We start from the raw sequence: 25,293 nt of genomic DNA on the forward strand, positions 1-25,293 counted from the left end.
TGTGTTAAAAGTCCAACCCTCAGACGGGTGGATCACATCGCCCTCCCTCTGTTAGCCCCATGAACCCCTTTCACAGGGCTGTGATAGGTACCCAAGTCCTGCTCCCACCGGCTTCTCTACTTCCAGATAACAATGTTCCACAAGGCAAGCTGTCTCTTGGCCAGGGCCGTAGCTCTTTGCTGTTCCAGAGTTTTCACTACACAAACACAAAGCACACAGACACTCGTGGCGCACCTCATCTCTTTCATTTTGCACTTTATAGGAGCTATCCATGGTGGCAAACCCATTTTTGGTATGGCTTTCAGCCTCCAACAAAGCTCAAAATGAAACTTGCAACAGATGAGGAGCCCCACTGACACAGGAGGCAACCGCCACCCATGCACTCGCTTGTGCAAGTGCATACACACATGTGCACAAACATATTGGGCTCCACACGAGATATATGAACATATAGACACCACATGCAGGTGCATATACAGAGAGAGATACAGGTACATGTGCACACACAGAAAGATATACACATCTCTACACGTACACACACACACGTGTACACATGCACCAGACACACACAGACATACAGATGCGTATAGAGGCATACGAACGCGCTCACAGAGGGAGAGAGCGCGCAAGGGACATACGCAGACTCCTCTACACGTAAACCACCCACCCGCAGTTCACACATCTCGCCTTCCAGATCATGCGTCGCTCTGAAGAACCCTCGTTCTGCGCGCGCTCGCGCCCTCTCTCGCTCGCGCGGGGGGGGGGGGAGTGGAGTGGGGAGGGGCTGGGAATCCGACTCGAAGTGCGGGCAAGAAGCGGGCGAAGGCTTCAGCGGCTGCGACCGAGCATGCTCTGGGTGAGCGGCGCATGCTCCGTCGCCTTCGGCCAGGGTCGGAGAGGCTTGCGTGGTGCCTCCGGACTCGCCTGCCGCCGGAGGAGTCGCAGCCGCCTTCGGCCGCCCGGTTCGATCGCGCCTTCCTTCGGGGCCGCCGGAGGGTGGGGAGCTGCTGGCCTTGGAAGCGGCGGGGGCCTTTGTTCGGCAGAGGAGGAGCCGCTGGCGCCACGTCCCTCCTGCTTTGCTGAGGCCTGAGTGACATTCCCCTCTGCCTGTCACCCGACGAAGGTGGGTGGCGGCGGGGGCTCCTCTCCTGGGTGCTTTTCGCCTCCTCTCCCTGCACCCCCTCCCCAGCCTTTGCTACAGACCGCTGCATTTCTTTCTGCTCTGGCTGCGTAGAGAATCGGCTCAATTTCTGTATGAATCTGGGAATTATGCTTACGTCCTAGGGCGGAAACCTGTGCATGTTTAGGCAGGAGGAAAAAGCCCTGCAGCTCCCCGCCGGCAGTTGCAAGACTTGCGGTTCGTTTTTCTGTCCAAACATGCATAGGATTGGACCCTTCATGAGTGAAAGCAGACTTCCCCAACCTGCCGCCCTTCCAGTCGTGTTGTACTGCAGTTTCTATCATCCTTGCCCAGCTGGTAATGGTGAAGGTTGTAATAACAGCACATATTGGAGGGTGCGAGCTTGGAAAAATCTGGCATGAATGCTTTCTGCACAGGCACCCCAGTTTAATGCAGAACAGTAACATCAGGGCTCATCGCATTTCCGTGACTCAGCCCTGCAATCTTTTCAGTGATGTGGCATAACGCTAGATCTTCTGTGATCCCTTTGTCCTAATCCAATGCAACGTTAATTACCTTTAAGTTGTAGAGGCACAATCCTATACATGTTTAGACAGAAAAAACTCCTACAACTCCTAGAATGCCCCAACTGGGAGCTGTAGGATTTTAAAATGCATATAGGATTTCTCCCTAAAGGATTTTTGAGGTGAGGGGTGGGATGAGGTGCATGTGTTTCAGGTCTGCCATATTTATGTCTTCCGTGGCTTTCAAGATACTTGTCTTTAGGACCTTTTAATGCAGTCTTTCCCCACTTAACATTGTCCAGAAGTGCTGGACTCCATTTGCAAGACAGAGAGGCTTGAGACTGCTGGGAGTCGTAGCCAGCACATCTGGGGAGCACCAGGCTAGGAAAGGCTTTCCTATAGTCTAGCACATCTGGTAACCCTGACAGAGTTGATATTAAGTGCCTTACTGTGTTCCTAAGTCTACTGCGTTCAATGGAGCTTACTCATAGGCATGCATCGTTAGCTGTCATAACCATCCCTTCTTGATACAGCTTTGGCTAATTTTTAAAGTCTCTGGGCTCTATTTATTTTATTTAGTTAAGTTTTTATATGCCGTCCCCTTGCTGCATAGCCTCGGGATGGCTCTAGCACCTGCCTTCTCCTTCTGTAAACCAATAAAATGAAACGTGCTGATGAACATTAAGAAAACAAAAATCATGAGTACAGAAGAATTGCACAACTTTAACGTTAACAACGAAGAAATTGAAATTGTGAAAGATGTTGCATAACTTGGCTTGATCGCCAGTTCAGCCAAGAAATCTGAAGACTGAGACTCGGAAGGAGAGAATGAAGGAACCAGAAAAGATGATCAAGTCCAAGAATGTTTCACTGGAGACCAAAGCCAGGATCATCCACACTTTTGAATCCCTGATCACTATGTATAGATGTGAAAAATTGACATGGAGGAAGCTGACAGGAAGAAAATCCATGTGTTCAAAACATGGTGCTGGAGGAGAGTTTTGTGAATATCCTATATTGACAGAAAGATGAACAAGATCAAAGCAAGCCAGAACATGTCCTGGAAACAGAAATGAGAAAACTGAAGCTATCAAGCTTTGGGCATATCATGAAAAGGCAAGACTCACTGGGGAAGACCATCTTGCTAGGGAAAATTGAAGACAGAAGATGAAGACTAAATATGTGATTGATTGACTCCATCAAGGAAGCCACAGCCTGGAGTGTACAAGAGTTGAGTAGGGTTGTCAAGGATGGGACATTTTGGAGGGGTCTCATTCACAGAGTCGCCATATTCATTCATTCAATCAATCAATTTATATGCCTCCCCATCAGCCATAGGCTCTCTAGGTGACTCTTAATGTATACCATATGTTTGAGACAACAGCATGTAACAAGAACATACTAGCAGGGTGCCAAAGAGAACTAGCAAACTGATCCAGATTTGCATAGGTATGGCAGAGCAAAGCCTTCAAGCAAATTTACCAAAATATCAGAGTTGGAAAAGTTATTCATGCATAATTGTTTGGGAGAAGCCAGGCCTGCTGGCACCCTCATTCATGGGCCCTGCCCTTGCACACTTTTAACCCCCCTGTCTGCGGAGGGGGCAGGTGAACAGCTGTGCTCCCTCCCCTGTTAATCTCCTATGGCTTCTAATTAATTACTGTGTTTTAAAAGCAAAACCCTGAGGTGCGTAACCCCTGGGGTTCCCTCAGCATGTGAGTTTCAGGTATCTCCATTTGGTGGTGTGGTGCTGATGGAAAGATAAACACATATCCTCTTATCTATTAGTATAGATAATTAATAGCATTAACAATTGAATACGTGAAATAATGATAGCTACGTCTCTGAACTAATTCCGATGAATTCTATCACTATCATCAAATAAAGAGAGAAAAACTTGGGTTTGGAAAGACAGGTAACCAAGGCTCGAACAAATCTTGTTGTGATTATTACACAGAGTAGGCTAAATTAGGGTGTCAAGGTGTTTTCATATCATAGAATCAAAGCAGAGTTGGAAGGGGCCATGAAGGCCACTGGGTCCAACCCCCTGCTGTTGCAGGACTCCAGTTCACACCATCCTACTCAGATGGCTGTCCAGTTTCTTTTTAAATGTCTCTAGTGTGGGAGAGCCCACCACCTCTCCAGGCAGCTGGTTCCACTGTTGTATTGCTCTGGCAGTGAGGAAGCTTTTCCTGATGCCCAGCCTGAATCTGGGTTGTTGCTGCTTGACTTGATTATTCCGTGTCCTACACTCTGGTATCAGTGAGAAGAGATTTTGACCTTCCTCTTTGTGACAGCCTGAAAGTATTTTTAGAGTGATACCTTGTCCCCTCTCAGTCTTCTCTTCTCAAGGCTGAACATGCCCAGTTCTCTCTGTCTCTCCTTATAGGGCACAGTTTCCAAATGCTGGATCAATTTTGTTGCCCTCCTCTGGAACCTTTCTATTTTTCTTCATCTTTCTTAAACCTTGGTGCCCAGAACTGGACAAAGTATTCCAGATGAGGTCTGACTAGTGAGGAAGTACTACTTCTTGTGATTTGGAAGTAATACTTCTATTAATGCATCCCAAAAAAGCATTTGCCCTTTTTTGCAGCTACATCGCATTGTTGGCTCATATTTAGCCTGTTGTCCACAATAACTCCAAGGTCTTTTTCTTTTTCAGTTCTATTGAGTCACATACTGCCCATCTTGTATCGATCATCTTTCTTGCTTTCAAAGGAAGTCTTCCTTTCTGGTTGTCAGATTGTTTCATCCTGTGGAAGAAAGAAAAATGTCTGCACTGGAGCCAAATCAGGTAGGAAAATGGTTTAAGGAAGCTGTCAAAGGTATCAAAACTGCCTGTTTGATACCTAGACCCTGAGACACCTAAAACTTTTAGGCAGGCACTCATGTGGTTGACATAGTTGACAGAGTAAAAGTCTATGCTTTTTTTACGATCAAAAAAAGACCTACAATATGTAGCATTCTCCAGTCAGCTATGGTGCCTTGGAGTCTGGCACTTATAGGACATTTTTGGCCTAAATGCGCATGGTATTGCATCCTTAGAATGTGCTGAAGCTGCTGCGCATCTGGTCAGGGATAACAACAAGGCCAGAAAGAAAGAATTCTTCAGATATAATCAGAAGCCAGAAACCAGATAGAGGCAGTTGGATCCCTGGATGAAGTTAAAGGAGTACCAGAGGAGGATAAAGAGATGGCAAAGAAGCTGAATCAATTCTTTTCAGCTGTCTTCACAGCAGAGGATTCAGGGCAGATACCTGTTCCTGTAGTGACAGCAAAAGATGAAATTTGCAACCTTATTGACATACTGAAAGTTTATAAATCACCAGGTCCAGAGTTCTTAACTCGGGTGTAAAAATGCTGACTTTCTTATCAAAATATGTAACATGTCCCTAAGATCATCCTCCACACCAGAGGACAGGAGAATGGACACTGTTATACCCCTTTTTAAAATGTGCATATTAAAATGTGCATATTTTTAAAAAGTGCAAATGTGCATTTTCAGGGGCATCTGGAAAATTGCAGGCCAATTAGCTTAATGGCAGTGTAAACTGCTTGGTGTCATTACAGACAGAATTAATAAGCATAGAGAAGGACAAATCCTGCGGAAAAAGAATCATCGTGACTTCCACAACATGTGGACAGAAGTGATTTCGTAGACATTTTTACTTATACGGTGGTACCTTGGCTCATGAACTTAATCCATTCCCAGGACTCTGGTCGTGACCCAAATTGGTCGTGAGCCAAGTTAAATTTCCCATGAGGTTCAATGTAAATAAGGTTAGTCCATTCTATAACTATTTTTTTAATCAGAAAAATATGAAGCAAAACTATGACAAAGAACAACAAAGATTGCAGCCATCTCACCCCCCCCCGAGCATGAGCATGGCCATCTCCCCGCCCCCCCCACCAGCACAACCGCGATTGTACCTGTCATCCCTGCACGTCCCCATCATCCTGGCATCCTGGTGGGAGAGAGATGGGTGCACTCAGGGTGGGGGGAGATGGGTGCAAATGTGGGCACACTGGGGGAGGGAGAGACAGGTGCAATTGTGGGTGTGCTGGGGGGAGAGACAGGCATGAATGCAGGAGCGCTGAGGGGGAGAGATGGGCGTGAACACAGGTGCACTGTGGGAGGGAGAGACGGGCATGATTGTGAATGCGCTCATGGAGGGGGAGACAGGCATGATCATGCTGTGGGGGGAGATGACCAAGATCACAGTTGTGCTCCTGCAGGAAATATGGGTACAATCACGGGTGCGCTTCTGCAGGAAATACAGGCGCGATCACAGCCATCTCCCCACTCGGGGGGTGGGTGCGTAGGGAGATGGCCGCAATCGCGATCACCACCCAATGCGGAGTTCGTGACCTGAGTCAAAATTTTTATGAAATTTTTATTTGTGACCCAATTTGGTCTTGAACTGAGGCATTCCTGAGCCGAGGTACCACTGTAATTCCAAAAGGCTTTGGACACAGTCTCTCAAGAAAGACCCCAGAGCAAGCATCGTGGAATAAAAAGGGAGGCCCTCTTAATTATCTGTAACTGTTTAAGGAAGAGAAAGCAGCGAACAGGAACAAATGCTTATTTTTCCCAATGGAGGGATGAAAGCTGTGGGATCCCAAAAGGCTGAGGGAGTCAGAAATGTTAAGTTCCTTGAAAGCAATTCTTTGTTTTATTAAAGAAGAATTTAAAATGAATTAAAATCATTTGCTTGTGGAATTAGAATTGGAGATTAACACTGAGAAAGTCAACACTTCCTGCACTAGGAAGCATAGAAACTGATGTGTGTGTTCAAAAGAGAAGTGATGGAATTGAGGCACTGCAAACGGCAGTTTTAACTCCTAGAAAGGTGCGTGCATGAAGGGGTGGGGGCGGTTATCTGAATTGTTCAGGGAGAAAGACATTTCAGGCACTCGTGAGTGGGTGATTTGGGATGCGTTGGGAAGAGAGTCCTCCAGGAGCAAAGAAGATTCAGCATCGGGTACTTGGAATGGGGGAGAAACAGATCATTATGTGGGATTTAGAAGAAGGTTTGGGGAAGTTGGTTAGAGGAGATGCAAGAGGTTTTTCAGGGAAGAATGAGTAGAGAGCACAAAAGAGAGATAGGATGTTCCAAAATCAAGTGGTCTGATGTTTGGAATAGGGTGGTGTAGTAAGAAAAGGGTGGAAAGAGAGTGATTTGTATACGGGCCCCTTAGAGGGAAAAGGGAAGATAATGCAGAGATGTACCTCTCTGTTTCTGCTGACTTACAAAGTGGAGAGCAAGGTTGTTCTCTTTATTCCTCTTCTCAGATTTTAGGGGTAAATAAACCTAAACAAAACAAATTCCTCTTCTGCATTTGCTCATCAGGTATTAGAATAATGCTTTTTGAGGTGTCAGGAATTAAGGAAAGAAAGGCGGCGTGGCATCTGGTTGGCGGAGGCCTGGGCGAGGGTGACAGCCAGGGGGTTTTGGCAGCAGAGACATTTCTGTGGTGGAGAGAAGTTGTTGTCCAGGGGCAGGCTCCAAAATTTGCAAGTGTTGACACTAGTGCATGGAGGCGATTGCGGCACCAGGGCCAGCCCAGAAATGTGGAAGGCGCCCACATCCTGTGTTAGCGACTTCAGAAAACCCTCGTTCCCTGGCAGATGCAGGCCTCTCTTCCCAAAACAGCAGAATTAGGGGGGACAGGTCATAACAAAGCCCGAACAAACGTGTTTATAGCCTTTAATATTATTCCTTTGTCACTCCTTGATGTTTAATTGTTCAGTTCAACACATGCATTATTCAAAATTATATCTACAACAAATAATACTGAAAAAAGCAAAAGTTAGCCATGCTGAACATAAGGAATGTTCCAATATTCATATCAGTGTAATGCAATCTAATAAAGATTTCATGGTGAATAATGTAACAAGGTATTACATTACCTGCTCCACATGTAATAGCTACCCAGATGGCTGACCAGCCCAGCCAGCGTAATGGGCGCAGCCCGGCTCCCAGAGACAAGGTGCTCCTGCTGAGCTAATGGGGATATTTTATCATTGAGCTTTTGTCCATGGTGTCCAAATCTGAGTTGTGGGGGAATGACTGGAGTTTAATGCTGAGGGAGCAGATGAACAGTTGGAAGCAGTATGCGTGCTCTCACTCATCCACAACTGGGTAGCTGTGATGTGCAAACCGGGTCTCTCTGTGGTTTAATTAAAGATGCAATGAAAAATTCTGAATCAAAGCATTCTAAAAATAATTGTAGCAATAGAACACCAGGAGATCAATCACCCACCTTCTGGGAGGTTTGGCTTTACGGATGGCTTGGGATCCTCAACTCCTTAACAAGGTTTCTCCCTCTTTTAGAAGCCAGTGACCTTTGAGGATGTGGCTGTGTATTTCACGAAAGCAGAGTGGGCTTTGCTGGACCCATCCCAAAGAGCTCTGTACAGGGACGTCATGCTGAAGATCTATGAGAACATGGCATCCCTGGGTAAACATTACTTTCTCCTTACCTGATAGAGGAAGATGCTATGCATACCTTGCCACTCCAGCCATCTCTTGGGGATGCTTAGCTCTGGATCCCCTGCAGTGAGCGAGGGGAGCCCTCCAAACCCTGCTCCAACTCAGAGCTTTCCTTCCCCAGCAGCTGCTTCTTGAGAAGACCTCTCCTCATCCTGGGGTCCTTTGTGAGTAACTCTCTGATCCTGAGCTTTTCAGCAACATTCATTCATTCCACAGTGGAGGTGGGACCTGGAAAGCAACCCCTTTTCCCAAATCACAGAGGAAAGCTTGGACTAGACTCGTCAATGGGCTGTGTTTCCCCTAGCATGCCAGAATCACAGTATTCTTTTCACCTTCTAGAAGATCCAAAGTTTGGTCCCCAGCTTCTCCAGGTAGGAGTAGGAATAACTCCCTGGAAAGCTCCATCTGGTCAATGTCAACAATACTGGGCTGTATGGACTGACTTAATTGAAAGAAGCTCCCAATGCCATTCCTTCCTATTTCTTCCCTCCCTGCAGCGGGATCCTCTCCTTTAAAGCCAGACCTGATCTCCTGCCTGGAACAGGGGGAAGTGCTGTGGGCACCTGATCCACAAGAATACAGAGAAACTGAGAACCCAGGTGCTGGTTCAGGTAAGGCAGCTTGCCAGGACCTGTTCGTGGCTGGGCAGCCCTCTACACCATGCGGGCTTTTCCTGCAAACGCACCAGCTGCTTGGCTTCATTTTGCACAATATATTCTCCTGCTAGTCAGAGGGGAAACAAAATAGTTAAGCAGGATATTAACACCCCGGTTCCCTTGTCATCAGATAATGGTGATATCTTTATCACCAGCCAGTGTGGTGTAGTGGTTAGAGTGTTGGATTGGGGCTTGGGAGATCTGGGTTCGAGTCCCACTTAGTTATGATGCTCTTTTGGGTCATTCTGGGCCAGCCACTGACTCTCAGCATATTCTTCTCAGGGTTGTTGTGAGAGAGGAGGAGAACCTTGTAAGAGGCAAAAAAGCAGGATAGAAATGTAATGCAATAATAATGAGTACAGCACCTTTTCACCCAAACTTGTTTTTAATGCACCTGGTGGTTCCTGGGCCGAGTGAATGGCATCTAAGGAGAATTCAGTGCTGCAGCAGTGGTAAAGCTAAGGAGATGTGAGATGTGAGCCAGATCAGACCCTTGGGTGGGAGGTTATTGCAAATCTCATGTGAAACCAGACTGCAATGTTTTCAGTGCTTAATTATTGCTTTGACTCCCTGGATAAAATATGGGATTAATATTATGAGATAGGAGCTTTTTAGTGGTGGCACCAAGATAATGGAACTCTAGAGTTTGCTTAGCTTTTGAACTCACTGTTGGTATCTATTTTTAACCTTTTGTTTATTTTAATGCCTGACTTTATCATTTCAGTTGATTTGTTCACAAACATTGAACAATAATTAATTCTTTTTTACATTTTAATTCTGCTGTTTCTCCAGGGAACAACATCATTTTCTACCCCCATTTTCTCTTCACAAGATTTCTGCAAGGTAAATTGGCTGAGATTGCAGTGAATGTTCCAAGATCACCTGGGGAACTTCATGACTGAGTGGGAATTGGAACCTGGGTCCTAGTCCAACACCCCATCCCTGATGGCACTGTGCTTCCACGCAGCATTTTATTATGTCATATTTTATCTTCTGTTTCTAAGATGCTTTGAATACTTTCAGCAGGAAAGCAAATTAAAAACAATTTCAATTGAACGTGGGCAAACTTGGTAAAAACTAATACAAAATATTTTCTAATAATAATTCTGACAAAATTTGCAAACGATCAGTTTCTAATATTTATGAATTCAAGCATCTTTCCTCTAAGGAGAGCAGGATACTGTATAGTAAGGGTGGGCAAACGTTGGCCTTGTGGGATCTATCTTGTTTTAATTAGAACCACAAGATCCACCAACTACAGTTCAGTGTAAAAGACAAAACACTTAAAATCAAGGAATTCCAAGCTTTGAGTATTTGAACTGAATGGAACTCGGAGTCCTTTTATATATACATCCATTCCTGGTTACCCCACATGTTCTTTATTTCAGCAGTAAAATTAAGCGGGAGGGGGAATCATTTTGTTGCTGCTGTTGTTAAATCACTGTAGGTCAGAAATCTCTGCCTGGTCACAGAAGATTACCTGGAGATCTACTTTTTGCCCACTCTTAGTATGAAATTGAGTTCTCAAGACCCAAACAGGGCTAGTACAGACAGGGCATTCCGGAGGGCATTACCCATAGAGTAGGAGATGGCTTTTCAGCACAGAACAGCAACAAGCGCTGTGCTGAAAGAGCCGCGCATGGAACTCAGATCCAGTTTGTTCCTCAGCCGACTTTCTAACCATGACCTGGATTCTTTGAAATGTACATGAGCATACTAATGTCTTTATCTTCTATTGTGTTCCAACAGGAGAGGAACACACAAGTGAGGGAGGACAGAGCCCTCTTCAGTCAGGAAGTCCTGCACTGGTGAAGCTGCAAGACACGTGGTTGCTGAGAGCCTGGGAGAGCATTGCCAATTATCAGCAAAATGGTGAGAGCTCTGGGACTTCACCTGGAGCAGAGAGACAACAAAGAAAGTATCTTGAGAAGCAAGTATATAAAGCGATCACTAGTGGGAAAAGCGTGGTCCAAGAGCAAGGTCACAAAAGTAAAAGTTCAAAGAAGAACTCTGCTTCTAAAACTTCTAACAAAAGCAATACGGTCGCAAAATCAGAAAAGTGCTCGTTCTGTGGCAAAACCTTTTGCAATAACACTTACCTTGTTATACATGAGCAGTCCCACACCGGACAGAAGCCACATGTATGCACAGACTGTGGGAGAAGTTTCAGCTCTCCTTCAAACCTTCTTTCACACAAGAGAATTCACACAGGGGAGAGACCCTATCAATGCTCAGATTGCGGGAGCAGTTTCATACGCAACCGAGACCTTCAAGTTCACAGAACGATCCACACTGGTGAGAAACCACATCCGTGCTCCTATTGTGGAAAAAGGTTCCGGAGCAAAACACACGTGGTTAGACATGAAAAGATCCACAAAGAAGAGAGGCCGTTCACATGTTCAGAGTGTGGGAAAGGATTCAGACTGAAAGAGCATCTTAGGGTTCACAAGAGAACGCATACAGGAGAGAAACCTTATGAATGTTCGGACTGTGGAAGGAGCTTCAGCTGTGCAGCAAACTTTCACCGACATAAAAAAACTCACGGGGAAAAACTGCATAAATGTTCAGATTGTGGGAAAAGCTTCAGAAATAGCTCAGACCTCAAATCACACAGGAGAATCCACACTGGTGAAAGACCTTATCAGTGCTCATTCTGCAGGAAAAGCTTTCGTTGTAGCTCAGGCCTTGTAACTCATAAGAGAACCCACCAAGGAGAAAAACCATATAAATGCCCAGAGTGTGGGAAATGCTTGAGTCAGAAATGGTGCCTTATGAATCATTTGAAAATGCACACACACAAATGTTTGGACTGTGGGAAAAGTTTCAGTCAAAGTTCAGCCCTTCAACTGCATAAAAGAAAACATACAGGTGAGAAACCCTTTAGATGCTTGCCTTGTGGGAAAACCTTTGATCGGAGGTCAGTACTGATAATCCATGAGAGAATTCATACAGGAGAGAGACCATATGTTTGCTCAGAGTGTGGGAAAAGCTTTATACAAAAATCTAAACTTATTCGACATGAAAGAACCCACACAGGAGAGAAACCATACAAATGCCCTGAATGTGAGAAGAGTTTCAGTGAAAGAGCAAATCTTGTTCAGCATGTAAGAATCCACACAGGAGAGAAACCATACAAATGTTCACACTGTGGGAAATGCTTCAGCCAAAGATCACATTTTATTGAGCATGAGAGATCCCACCCAGGAGAGATATCCTTTGACTGTTCAGAATGTGGGAAAAGCTTCAGCCATGCTTCTCGTCTTTGTAAACATCAAAGAATTCACACAGGAGAGAGCCCATATAAATGCTCAGAATGTGGAAAAAGTTTCTCTGGTAATGCACATCTTAAATCTCATAAAAGAATCCACTCTGCAGAGAAGCCATACCAGTGCTCAAATTGTGGGAAAAGTTTCAGGCATAACTCAACACTTACAGTACATAAAAGAACACACACAGGAGAGAAACCATTTCAGTGTTTGTCCTGTGGGAAAAGCTTTAACAACAGTTCAGGTCTTACCGCACACAACAAAATTCACTTGGGAAAGAAACGATTTCAGTGTTTAAACTGTGGGAGAAGCTTCATGCAGAGATCTGCCTTTCTTAAACATAAGAGGATACACAGAATGAGGGAAACATTTAAATGTTCTGACTGTAAAAAGACTTTCTTACTGAAAGCACAGTTAATTGTACATCAGAAAACCCATACTTGAGGTGGGAAGCCTTCAAAGCAGCCAGGCTGAAGGGGGAGCATATTTGCACAGATTATATATTACTAGCAGATAAACAACTCTAGGATGATGGAAAGATAAGAAGAGCTAGAACTGCTGGCACAGCCGAAGTTTATGCCACAACGGAAAAGGTGTGTTAGAAGACCTTTCTTTCCTACTCCTCAGTCACAGGAGAATTAAGGTATCCAGAGAAAGGACAGGGACCCTATGACCCTCACAGTGTTGGACTTTGACTCCCATCATGCTTGGCCATTTGCTGTGCTAGCTGGGCCTGATGAGTCTGGAGTCCAACATCATCTGGAGGGCCACATATATGCCAGCCCTGCTCCAGGGGGTAGCACAACTTTCTTAGGTCTTGGGAGCCTTGTGGGTTTTTAGGGGGAAAAAAGTAAGATTACCTTATTTCATAGACTCAAGAGCCAGATTAGAGATAACATTAACATTTAATCAGCACAATATTTTTCAGAAATGGTAACTGACAGCTTCTGAGAGCCTGGATAACAGGAAGTGAGAAGGGAGGCGTTTACCTCCCCACTGCCTGCCACGGGCCCAGCAATGCCTCCTGCCAAGCTGCTGAAATTGTACCCATGCGAGCAGCATCATGTCTAGTTTGTTCCGCATTAAGAGAACCCTTGTCTGTTCAGTAGTGCATAAGCCACAAGCTGCCATGCGAACGAGAGTTAGCCTTAACAACAAACCATGGTTAATCCTGGGTTGTTTAACCCCTATATAATCCAGTGTCTGATTTCAAATATGACTGTAACAAGCTACAAAAGGGGCAGATCAGAGCTTGTCAGTTGAAAGCGGACATAGCAAGTGTGCCAGAGGGAGTGCACTTGCATGCTCCTCCGCTGTATTTCAGCCATTTGTGGGTCAGGTAACCCATGGGTGCTTTTACATGCAGACTGGTTCACTTTGTATGATGAAAACGCCCTCGGTTCTTCATGCCGTCAGTACATGAAGAGTAAAATCTTCAGAGAAACAGCATAGGAGATCAACTAAAATATAATGATTGTGTAGTTGTTAGCTTGAGAAGGCAAGGCTCATTGGGAAGATGATCATGCCAGAGAAAGTTGAAGGCAGCAGAGGAAAAGGAAGGCCAAGTGGGAGATGGATGGACTCCATCAAGGAAGCCACAGGCTTGAATTTACAAGAGCTGAGCAGGGCTGTGAAGGACGGGGCCTTTTGGAGGGCTCTCATTCACAGGGTCTCCAGGAGTTGGAGGCGGCTTGGCGGCATGTAACAACAACAAAGTTCTTAGCTAAAGAATGTGCGGCACTCAGAAGATTAAACATTTTGAACCTATGAGTTTGTCATGTGTGCGCACAACAGAGTTCTCTTTGGGCCAACTCTGTGACAATCGCACATTGGGAGTAGAGGATGCACTTTTTGTGTCCTGAATGCTCTTCTGTACGTGTGTGTGCACTCGTGTGTGTTTGTGCACCTTGAAGGAAGGCCCATTCATCCTTCTGTAGTTGGAATGAGAGAATAGGATGGGCTGTAACATTTCTGTTGAAATTGTGGGTCGGCATTCCTGAATGCTGCAGAAAACATCCAGGATCGATTCCATGGAGAGGTGGCAGCCTTGATTTTACAGGAACCGAGCCAGGCTGCCAAGGACGGGGCATTCACTTTGGAGGGCTCTCCTTCATAGGGCCCCAGTAAGTTGGAGATGATGGCATGTAACAAGGTGAAAACTACCATAGGTAGTTAAAAGGTGTCTTTTAACACTTACCTGGATTTTTTTTATTTTCTCATATGTTAAAATGTGAATATGAGAAACTTTCTAGATTATCGCAATTGTCTCCCTGCAGTGTTAATTCTTCACTTTGAGGACTGTATTTTCATACATGTAGGAATATGAATCCTCCCCCTACAGCCTGAAATGGTACAGCTCACTCTTTTCAACCTGTGTCCACCTCTCTTTCCATTGCACATATCTTCAGCTTTGAGACTCTTAGCAACAGACAAGTAGAAGATCGTATTTTCCTCACTGCCAAATTTTCCTTTCCTCTGGCTCCTTCACTGTTGCTTTCAGACATGTCCGCCTCACTTATCCTCAGAAATAACAGCAATGCATCTCTTTGTCCATCCATTCTCTGCAATTTTTGGCCCATCATGTATTATTACGTTAATAAGTGCTCTGGGCTGTTCACAACATGTAAGTCACCCTTCCAGATTTCAACCAGGCCTGACCATGCTTAGCTTCCAAGAGAAGGCTGGACCAGGCACTTCAGGCTGCATGGAAGCTATGTATGTAACTAATCCCTGCCTCCGAACACCTAGAATGCGCTCCTTGCTCCAAGGTCTCTGCTTTCCTCCAGTCCTGCTTTCAATCCCCACTACAGTGCTGCTTGTGCCTCCTACTGGCCTCATGGCAAAAATCTAAATTCAGTTCTCATTCATCCTGATTTCTCTGCTGCCTTAGATACAGTTGGTCACCTTCTCCTGCCTGAATGCATTTTGCATCCTGTTCCTATAGGGAAACTCTCTTCCCCCAGGCCTTCTTGGGCTTCTGCACTTTTCTTTCTTCACACTGTCACAGAATGATATCACATCTTGTGGTTGTCAATCGCTTCTGCATACAAGTGGCATGTTTTTGTACCCATGCCATTCCCCCCTCGCTCCAGTCCCAACTGGTACCCCGATGTCTCTCCTTCGATGCCTCTATTCCAACTTCACTCTCCATGTTCACTTTTCTTATCCACTGATAATTAACACCATCAGACACATAGATCTGAACTCACCTCTTTCCTGTTTGAGTCATTCATTTTAAACATTATGTTTTAAAGTTAATTGTGTATCCTACCTTTCTACCAAATGCTGCTCCATTGCAAAGGGAAGCAAACTGTATGTAATGTTGCTTTAGAGTTCTGCGGTTACGATAAGGAGGCAGCTATTACATAGCTTTCTCCAATCCCCTTGTACTGTACTACAACACCTATTATCCCCAGCCAGCGTGGACTTAGAGGACAGCTGCTGTTGCGAAAGGAGGCTAACTTGCAATGGTGCTACTGGACTTGCGGCAATCACCTACCTATGACTAATTATGCCTGTCTTTAGCTATACTGACTTAACCTGGGAGCTCGGTGGGCCTTTCTTCTGAGTAGGCCTGCACAGGATTGTGCCCTTGATCTGTTCTGTGGCTGTGATGCTTTGGAAACTTGTGTGGCTTTGTATATTTGTTTTCTTCCACAAAGTTGTCTACCACTGTAGCGTGTGTGGGCTGATTATATGTGCATATGATATTGTTTCTTTTGGGACACTGTCTAGAGTTTCCTGGAGTAGATGATAGGCATTTAAGCGATAAATGAAAATATGATGTTTCCACGGTGGAAGGGGCAAGCCACTTTTACACCGATCAGCAGGTGGTCTCTTTGACCATGGAACTTGCCGAGTGATTTTTAAACATTTTAATGCCTGTGTTCATGGGCATTACTAGTTTATTGTTCCCCTTTGTTTGTTTGTAACCTTGCCTAGGATTGTCATTTTTATTGTTTTCTAGTAGATAATGTTGGTACAGCTTAGAGGTCTGTTTTCAACTTGTTCATCCCAAAAGCCTCTCTTACCTGTTTTTCCATTTCAAGCCCTTGTAGCTGTAAGAATGCCTTGCAAATAAAACTCAAGTATCTTATTTTAGCAAAAAAATATACTTCTCTGACTGGTTTCTCTAGAACCACTGCTACCAAACACATAACTCCTGAACAAATGGAAGTAGAGTGAGAGAAGGAGACCCATTGCATATTTCAGTCCTGCAGACTCGGACTTCCGACAGATCAGCGAATCTAAAGAGTCCAGCAGTGCCAGTCGGGTGTCATGCCAATCATGGCGGATGGTTTAATTTTTGGCACAGCTTCTTTGATACTGTCCCATGAGCTGTACACTGGAACAGCTGTGTACCTATACCCCCTCAAGGAGTCATGGCTTTTGCTCTCATAATTGTGGGTCATCCTTGCAGCAATCTGGAGGAAATTGAGAATGGGAAGGAGTGACATGGGAGCTGTCATGAACAGGGAGAGGAAGGGGGAAGTCTAGAGACAGAGGAGGAAACGAAGGAAAGGGGCTGGAGCTGGAGGAGTGCATGAGGGCAAGGGATAGGAACACGGAAAGCTGCAGTGCCGACCCATCGAGGAGCAGATGTCTAGGGTTCCCCTTAGTAGAATGTGCTCACCCCATTTTGAATTGAGCACCGATGTGGCATCGTGGTGAAGGCACTGGATTAAGAATTAGGAGGTGTGGGTCTCGTCGTCACTCAGCCATGAAGCCCGCTGGGTGACTTTGGGCCAAGGCATGGACTCGCTACTTCAAAAAGCTGCTGTGGGGAGAAAACAGGAGGATTGTATAAGACGCTTCGTATCTAAATGTAATAAATATAAGACACTGTATATAAATGTAATAATAAATACGAATGGATACAACTTTGTATTGCAGGCCTCCTGGGTTTCAGTTGTTCCGCTTAACTGTGTAAGAAGCCAAGGCATCGGTTGTCTCTCGGCAAGGCAGCCACGTACCTGTTGAGGGCAAGAGCATAAACCTTCCTGCTTTGCAACTTTCCAGTCTCAAGTAGGGGAGACAGTGTGGTGTAGTGGTTACAAGCATGTGACTGGGACGCGGACATCTGGGTTCAGCCCTGGAGGCAACTGGGTGACTTTGGGCCAATCACAGTCTCTCAGCCCAACCCACCTCACAGGTTTACATAGAAACAGACCAAGTCAGAAGGGATCTCCCAGGCCATCTAGTCTGACCCCCACCCCCAGCTCCAGCTGGCTCTGCTCATGGCATGACTACCATGTGCATGTCCAGACTATCCTTGTTACCGTGGAGATATAATTGAGAGCAGGAACAGGATGATGCAAACTACTTTAACATTCTTTAAAGAACGAGAAAAAAGGCTGGGCATTAAGCTCATACATAAACAAATGCCTTGGTATCATATTATCATACCCTCGATCATATCATGCGTGATCAAGAGATAAGCATTATCTGTTAAGCTGACGAACTTTCCATTCGCCCAAATATCTGCTTAGCAACAGAACGGTATACACGCCTTGAACAGTCGCACAAGGGAACAAAACAAGGGCAGGATGTGGTCGGGGTGGTTTTGTTCTGCAAGGGTGTAGGAGCCCCGCGCGGGCTGGGCTCACTCCCTGCGAGCCGCAGCTGCACAGCTTCCCGTTGCTCCGTCCCGAAAAAAGCGAGTGCGGGGCGCGGCGCTTGAAATTCCAACCTCTGCTGCTGCTGCTGCTGCTGCTGCTGCTGCTGCTGCTGCTGCTGCTGCTGGGGCAGCACGTAAAGGAGAAAGGTGTAAAACCGTGAAGATGAAAGCCTAATATAACCCGATTTGCTAGTCTTCCCACCTGGCCGCTTCGACCTTGTTAGCGCGTTCGTTCCGCGCAGCCCTGCTTTTTGCTGCCACGTTAGAAACAGCTGGCGGTGCAGTTTCCCGCCCAAGATGCAACCTTTGAAAATCACCTCCGAGGGAAAAAAGAGACCCTGAGTTCGGCACCAAAGGACATTCCGGGTTCGGGGGTGGAACATATCTGATCCCGGGGGAAATTGTGGGGAACAAAGTTTCCTCTAAGAGACGAGACGCAGAGTACTAAGCAGCAACAGTTTAATACGGTCTGGCCAGACCGGGCACTCACCCTGAAGGGAGCGCGCTGGAGGAACAGTTTACACAACCTTTTATTCCCTACTTCACGCGCAAAGTCCCTGCCTCCTTTCTCCCATTGGCTGGGATAGTGGGAATTCACACTCTTCTCCGTCTGCCTTCATCATACTACCCCTTGGTATGTTACCCCCACCTGCTCATACGTCCCATGTTCATGTTAATAACCCTCTGAGTCAGACTAGGAGATACCACTAATATGCATTAGCTAATTATGCAGCCGTACTTTGGATTCTAAGTTCAAAAGTTTAATGCCACATCTAGGGATTACATCTTGTAGTCTATTAGTTTGTGTTAGCACTAATTTAATAATTAATCACTAAGTGATCTATAGCCTCAACTGTTCTAGTCCATTAATCACAATAATCTTATTAATTACTAAGTGATCTATAGCCTCAACTGTTCTAGTCCGTTAGTCACAATAATCTTATTAATTACTAAGTGATCTATAGCCTTAACTGTTCTAGTCTGTTAGTCACTGCAATTTTCTACTTCTCACAAAATGATCTCGGATCCTAGGTGCACCCCACGCCCAGTTGCAGAGTCCAATTATAATCGGAGAACGATGCTCGAAACTTGAAGCAACAGTTCCGCAACCAGCCTCAGACGGACACCGGGCTGGCCCGGGCCTGCCTTGGGGCTTGCTGGAGTTGTAGTTCTCGTAAGGGCGATTCTAATTAAAGCCGCTTTTGGAAAAACTACATCGCCCGGCATGCAACGGGGGCCCCTTTTCCTACTGGCTTGGAGGGCGTAGAGGAACCGCGCAGCGCGTTGGAAACTCTTTGCTCTTCGGCTGCTCCGTTGCCCAGGTAAGAAGGTTTTTCGCAGTTCTCGTGCTAGGGTGATGAAAACCAAAAAGATTGTGAGCTGCTCCAAAGAGATCTCTCCAAGCTGGGAATCAAAATGACAAATGCAGTCCAGCGTAAGCAAGCGTAGAGTAATGCACGTTGGGGGAAAACAATCCCAACTACGGGAATAACGCTGATCTAGCAGTGACAGAGCAGGAAAGGGTTCTTGGGGGAGAGGGGCGGGCAGCTCGATGAAAATATCGGCCCAGCGTGCAGCTGCTACGAAGAAGACAAACTGCATGCTAGGCATAACTAGGAACGGAGTAGAAAATAAAACTGCCAAGATCGTACTCCCCTTATAGAAATCTTTGCTGCAACCACACTTGGAATATTGTGTACAGTTCCGGTTGCCTGACCTGAAAAAGTCCATGGCTGAGTTGGAAAAAGTGCAGAGAAAGGCAACCAGAACGATCCAGGGGCTGGAGCAGCTCCCCTATGAGGAGCAACTTCAACTGGGATGGTTAGCTTAGAAAAGGGGCAAGAAGGGGAGGCATGATGGAGAAGTTTAAAATGATGCGTGGTGTAGAGAAAACGGAGAGGGAGACATTTTTGCTCCCTCTTCCTTAACACTCGAACCCGGAATCATCCCGTGAAGCTGATCGGAGGGAGATTTACGACAGATCGAAGGAAGGATTTCTGCACGGAGCACCTGATTCGACTATGGAATTGGCTGCCATGGGAAGTGGTGTCGACCGCCATTCTGGAGGGCGTTCAAAGGGATTGCTGTCAGTCGTTCCTAACCTTATCAGAAGCAGCAACCCACTTGGTGAAGAGCTCTGAGGGATCCTGCTTCCCACCGTGGGAATGGAGTGTGATCCTGCATGGCTTTTCTTATGTTTTAGCAGTAAGCGATGGGGAGAAGCCGGAGGGAGAAACAAAAGCGCACTTGTTTTCTTTCTTTCCATACTTTTGCCCCCTTTCTCTTTCCTTGATCCAGCACAGCCTGAGACAATTTCTCCCTTTCTAGATCTCTGCATGCTTAGCTTTGCTGAAACTAGCCAATGTCACTACTGTTGTAGCGCGATCGAATGAGACCACTGGACAAGAAGTATGGAGAGTTGAAGGGTCCTTTATTATACCTGCGCCGGGACCAACACTCTGAGAGGAGTGTGGTCCCTGGTATTGGGATGGTACAGTTTTTATACATTTTCTACCCGGATGTACTTGGCGCTAACCGTTACTTTGTACGCCCGTGGGAGAATTACAAGCGGTTTAAGCAAGCAAGTGTGAAGTACAGAAGCTCAAGTGCGGTTACTTTGCGGTTACTTTCTGCTTTAGCAAGCTCATTGTTGCATGCCGTTGCGTACCGACTTAGAGATGTACTGACAAACTTTAACCAGGGTGAGGAATGACCTGTTGTCAATCTTGCAATGACTTACAATCCAGTCACATAATTAAGTGTGTGTGTGAAGGGGAGTGAACCTACTTCCTGCTGCTAGTCCTGCTGCACGTAGTGGCGTGTTCAGTGTTGCACACCCATGCTTTCCTAGCGCGTAGCCATTTCCTGCTATTGTGAGAGCATGAGACCACTCGTTATTGTGCTCAACGAACTGGCCCCACCTTGGTTCAGGTCTGTCGGACACAACGACTACCCTGCACTAACTGTGACAAATCATAAACACTCCATCAGCACGTAACTGGCCAGATGTGCCCAACTCTGAGAGCCAGTGTGGTGCAGTGGTTAAGAGCATGGGACTGGGACTCAGGCGACCCGGGTTCGAGTCCCCGCTCGGCCATGGAGCCAACTGGGTGACTCTGGGCCAGTCACAGACTCAGCCCAACCTACCTCACAGGGTTGTTGTTGTGGGGATAAGATGGAAGAGGGGAATGATGTAAGCTGCCTTGAGCCCTTTGAGGAAAAAGGCAGGATATAAATCGAAAAATAAATAAAGCTCGAGTTAGCCTGTGTTGCTCAACCGCAAGATGTTCCCCGCCAGACTTCTTGACCACAACAACAAGGAACCCAAGGCGGAGTCTCAGAAAATTGCAGAGGGTTGAGCTTTTTCGGTTAATTCAGCAGGTTACAGGGGGGTGGGCAAGGAAAGGGCCTTTTGCTTGAGCAGGAGGGGTAGATGAGATAATGTTTGTGTAAAGTTATACAAATTCTCCAAGTTTGTACTGCAGCATACCGGACTTGGGCTGTATCCCTGCATCCACTCTGTGCATATTGTCCTGAACAGAAATTGCTGCTATTTCACCTCTCTGCCAGTGTGTGGTTCCTCCTTGGTTCTGTGGACCCGGGTTCTGCATTTCTGACTGGGTTAGGGAATGAAGGATGGTGATTGGCCCACGGCCACCCAAGGGGCTGTGTGAATGATTAAAATCTTGTCGTGTAACCCTACTTCTTCCTCCCCAAAGCTTATTTCCTCACAGGTTGCAGAAAGGCTTCCTGTGTTGCCACCAGATCCTCTCGTGCTTTTGGTAGAAGACTCATGGCTGCAGCAGACCCAGCTCAGGTAAGGCTGGGGAGAAGCAGGTAGGGAAGGCTTGGCTGCCACCTTATGCTGGTCCATGGCTGGCCCCCGGTTCAACGGAACAATCCGTGAGCTCCAGTGGATGGATGGCGGGACTGCATTAGTGCATTTCTATGTTGCCCAACAGCCAGAACCCTCAAAACCTAAAATGCAACAGAATAAAACATAGCATAGGGCTTCCTGGGAGGGTGGGTCCCATGTGGCTGGACTCACATGCAGCACTGCATTATGGGAGAACTTAGAAGGGCAGTGGAGACAAATCAAGCTGTGCGGGGGAAAAAGAGGGGAAGGTATGGACCAGTTCCAGTATGGCAACAGAGGCGTTTTCTTGAGGATGCTGGGAGGTGGTGCAGGGCCTACACTTATCACATGTCAATCTTTCCTGGTTTCAGGACCCTGCCACCTTTGAGGACGTGGCTGTATATTTCACCAGGTCCGAGTGGGCGCTGCTGGATCCAGATCAGAGACGTTTATATCGCAATGTCATATGGGAGAACTATGGGAATGTGGCTTCTCTGGGTAAGGCCCCTTTCCCTCCTCACTCTCTTTGAGCCATTCAGATTGCATTGCTTAATCTGGGAGCTGCTACTTTTGCCTTCTAAGAGAGCTGCTACTTCCAGAGGAGGTGACCTACAGGCATTTCTAGCAAAGTGGAGGCTTCACTTTTCCCACAGAGGACACGATCAGTGGTCCTCCTTCACCTCCCTTCTGTGGCAGACTTGTAGAAATCAAGATACGTTTCAGGGCTGGAGGAATATTGGCCATTCAGAGGTTTTGTTTTTGTTTGTATTTCCAGTTCTATAATTCATGACTAATCTTTCCAGAGCCTAGAATAAGGATTTGGTGGCTTTGTTTGTAAGACCAGGACTGGTGAGACCAAAATCTGAATCCCCATTTATGCATGAAACTTAATGGGCAGCACTATGCCAGGTGCAGCAGAAAGTGTTGTAAAGAAGCCAGTGAAGGAGAACAATGCAAGCAAACATTTATAAAGTAATTACCTAGAGCACATGCTTTGGACTACAGCTTCCATCATTCCTAGCCATTGGCCATGATGGCTAGGACTTATGGGAGAGGCAGTCGGAAAGCATCGGTTGTGTCTTGTGTGTTCCTTTTTTGCCTCTAAGACCTGGGCCTAAAAGTTGTCTCATGACTAGCCTGAAACAACCCTGGGATGGGAGAAGGGGAAACTGCAGCAGTGGAACAAATGCCCAGCTGGTTGAAACAGGGAGTCTTTCTGGGCACATTAAAAAAAATCTGGGGAATCAGGCCCATAGGACAGAAAGCTGCCTGAAATTTGCATATTTGTCCATGCAACTATGGGAATACTAGGATTTATTTAAATTTCCCTGGTAGCAAGGCTAGCAGGTTAATTTCTCACCCAAATCATCCCAGACAAAACAAATGCTCTCTTTCCCAACTAGGATCTCCAGTTCCACAGCCAGAGCTGATCTCCCAGCTGGAAAAAGGGGAAGCGTTCCAGGTACTCCTTCAGCGAGAATTAGGACAAAGGAAGATCAGCTTGGATGGTATGTCTGCCGTGAGATCGGATCCACCAGCTCTCAAAAAACAATTGCTTTTTTGGTCAGGACAAGACATCATTTCGGACAAGTAGGGAACACCGGTTATCATGTCTTCACTGTTGTGGCAGTGTGTGTGTGTGGGGGCGGGGTGCAGATTGAGCTACGTGGTGGGAGTTGGTTTATATATCAATTCAACGAGACAGCCTTCTTGGAACAAGGACTAGTCCTGCAGTCTGGAGAGGTGGATTGGTCTCACGTTGTCCCCAGCAGCCTGCATGGCTTCTGTGGCAAGCTGCATCCTCCATCCGGTGTGGCTGCTGTGCCAGCTGCCGCCACTCCTGGACAGAGATGGCTCAGCCGCCATTTCATTCTCGCTTGCTGTCATGCCGGGTCGATCGCTGCATGGCGTTCTGCTTGGAGCTGCCTTGGGACATTTCTCAGGCATTCGATTAATCTTATCGCTAGGCTGCCCATAGTGAACATCTCCGAGGCAGCTTTGCTGGCTGCTGGTTTGTTTCTGGCCAGTATTCAGTCTGATGCTTTCTACCTTCTCAAGCCACATAAAGAATGTGGCATAGCTAGTTTGGGGATCGCTGTCCTGCACCTGTATGCAAGACTTTTTAGTATTGGACGGCATATAAAAACTTTAAATAAATAAATGTGCCCATCTGTTAAGAACATTGGAGAAGGCACTCTGTGTTTCTCCAGTCTACTGAGCAAGAAAGTCTTCTCAGGTGTCGTTCTCTGTTCCTGGAAGGCTTTCCCAATTGAGACTCTCCTTTGCTTACTCTTACATTCTCTCTGCACCAGGCAATGGCCTTTTCCTGAGCATTTTTTTAAAATTTAGTTCTCCATGTGGGGCTGTCCTTGAAGATAGTCTAGATACTTCAGTTGGCTCAGAACAGAGCAGCCAGGATGTTAATGGGGACTGGCAGATATGCACATATAATGCCAGTCCTTTACCATCTACACTGGCTGCCAGTTGACGTCTGGGCCCTGTTTAAGTGCTGGTGATGACCTATGAAGCCCTAACTGGCTTAGGATCTGGCTATCTGAAGGAGCGTTTCCTTCCATATGTGCCTGCCTGCCTCTTAAGATCTGGGGTGGAGATCCTTCTTCGGGAGCCCTCTGTGAAGGTGGTTAGGTGGGTGGCTACCTGGAGAAGGGCCTTCTGTGCAGTGGCATGCCAGTTGGGGAATATGCTCCCCAGAGAGGTTCGCCTGGCGCCAACACTTTTTTTTTCCAGTGCCAGGCCAAAACTTTTTTATTTCCCAGTATTTTAAGGTTTGATTGTGATTTTAATGTGGGGTTTTATTGTATAGAAAACCAATTTGGATGCTGTGCTCATTGGTTTTATCATAAGACCATCCCAAGTCCTTGGTAGTAGACAATATATAAAAGTTAAATAAATAAATAGTTTTAATCCACTGTTCTATTTGTTCTGCTCTTTTTAACATTGATTGTTAATGTTAGTCATCCTAAGATTATTTATACTTATGCAATATACGATTTTAAAATATATTAAAACCAACTTTTAACAGTTATGCCTTAGCTTTTGCATTCTGAAGGACTCATGATGGACTCATGATGCACATCTTGATTTCCCGCTTTGTATTTTTTCAATAGATGAGGAGCAGGTGAGGCAAGAAAACAGACCTGATCAGATAGAAAGTTCTTCCCTGGCAAAACCTAAAAAGACCATATTGGAAAGGCCCAAAGGGAGCACTTCTCAGCCAAGACAGAAAGGAAAAGGCTGTAGGAGACAATGTAGACCAGAGCAGAGGCAAAGAAGGCAGCAAGGGAAGAAAGGTGTGTGTGAGAAAAGCAACAAAGATCCCAGTGGAATGACGCAGAAGTCATGTACGGGTCAACCTGAAACGAGCGGAACTGCTCATTCAGCTGCGCAACCGGTGAAGTGCTCCTTTTGTGAGAGAGTCTTCAGTCAAAAAATTGGCCTTACTAGACATATGAGATTCCATAGTGCAAAAGTATATACTTGTGCCCTTTGTGGCAAAAACTTCCGTCGCAGATCAGAGCTTGCTAAACATGCGACCGTCCATTCAGGAGAGCAAACATACCCGTGTTCATATTGTGGGAAAAAGATAAGTTCACGAACACATCTTTTTAGACATGAGAAAATCCATACAGGAGAGAAGCTGTTTAAATGCATATACTGTTCAAAATGCTTCAGACACAGAGAGAACGTTATTACTCATGAGAGAATCCACACAGGAGAGAAACCATTTCAGTGCTCAGAT

The 25,293-nt window shown here is 46.0% G+C and overlaps 3 protein-coding genes across 3 annotated transcripts in view; 2 read left to right on the top strand and 1 right to left on the bottom strand.

The window, feature by feature from the left end:
* Positions 1–16,944, top strand: part of LOC123017781 (zinc finger protein OZF-like) — a 69,453-nt gene extending 52,509 nt beyond the window's left edge. The window contains exon 10 of the mRNA XM_044419350.1: positions 10,913–16,944. Coding sequence (XP_044275285.1) covers positions 10,913–12,504 — 1,592 coding nt within the window. The 3' untranslated portion in view covers positions 12,505–16,944. The remainder of the gene's footprint in view (positions 1–10,912) is intronic.
* LOC123017780 (zinc finger protein 585A-like) overlaps positions 1–25,293 on the bottom strand; it is a 133,236-nt gene that overhangs the window by 33,791 nt on the left and 74,152 nt on the right. The gene's annotated exons all lie outside the window — the stretch shown is intronic.
* On the top strand, positions 916–10,069 carry LOC123017813 (zinc finger protein 621-like). The gene is made up of 5 exons (XM_044419404.1): positions 916–1,123; positions 4,307–4,438; positions 7,980–8,106; positions 8,636–8,749; positions 9,587–10,069. The coding sequence occupies exons 2-5, from the start codon at positions 4,415–4,417 to the stop codon at positions 9,694–9,696; spliced, it is 375 nt and encodes a 124-aa protein (XP_044275339.1). The 5' UTR covers positions 916–1,123; positions 4,307–4,414; the 3' UTR covers positions 9,697–10,069.

This window comes from Varanus komodoensis, unplaced genomic scaffold (genome assembly GCF_004798865.1).
Source record: "Varanus komodoensis strain SLA01 unplaced genomic scaffold, ASM479886v1 scaffold102, whole genome shotgun sequence".
Lineage (NCBI taxonomy): Eukaryota > Metazoa > Chordata > Lepidosauria > Squamata > Varanidae > Varanus > Varanus komodoensis.

Coding starts and splice junctions, on each gene's coding strand:
- LOC123017813 (XM_044419404.1), top strand. CDS start 4,415: ATGTCTGCACTGGAGCCAAATCAG. Junction 4,439..7,979: donor CTGCACTGGAGCCAAATCAG/GTAGGAAAATGG, acceptor TCCCTCTTTTAG/AAGCCAGTGACCTTTGAGGA. Junction 8,750..9,586: donor GAACCCAGGTGCTGGTTCAG/GTAAGGCAGCTT, acceptor CTGTTTCTCCAG/GGAACAACATCATTTTCTAC.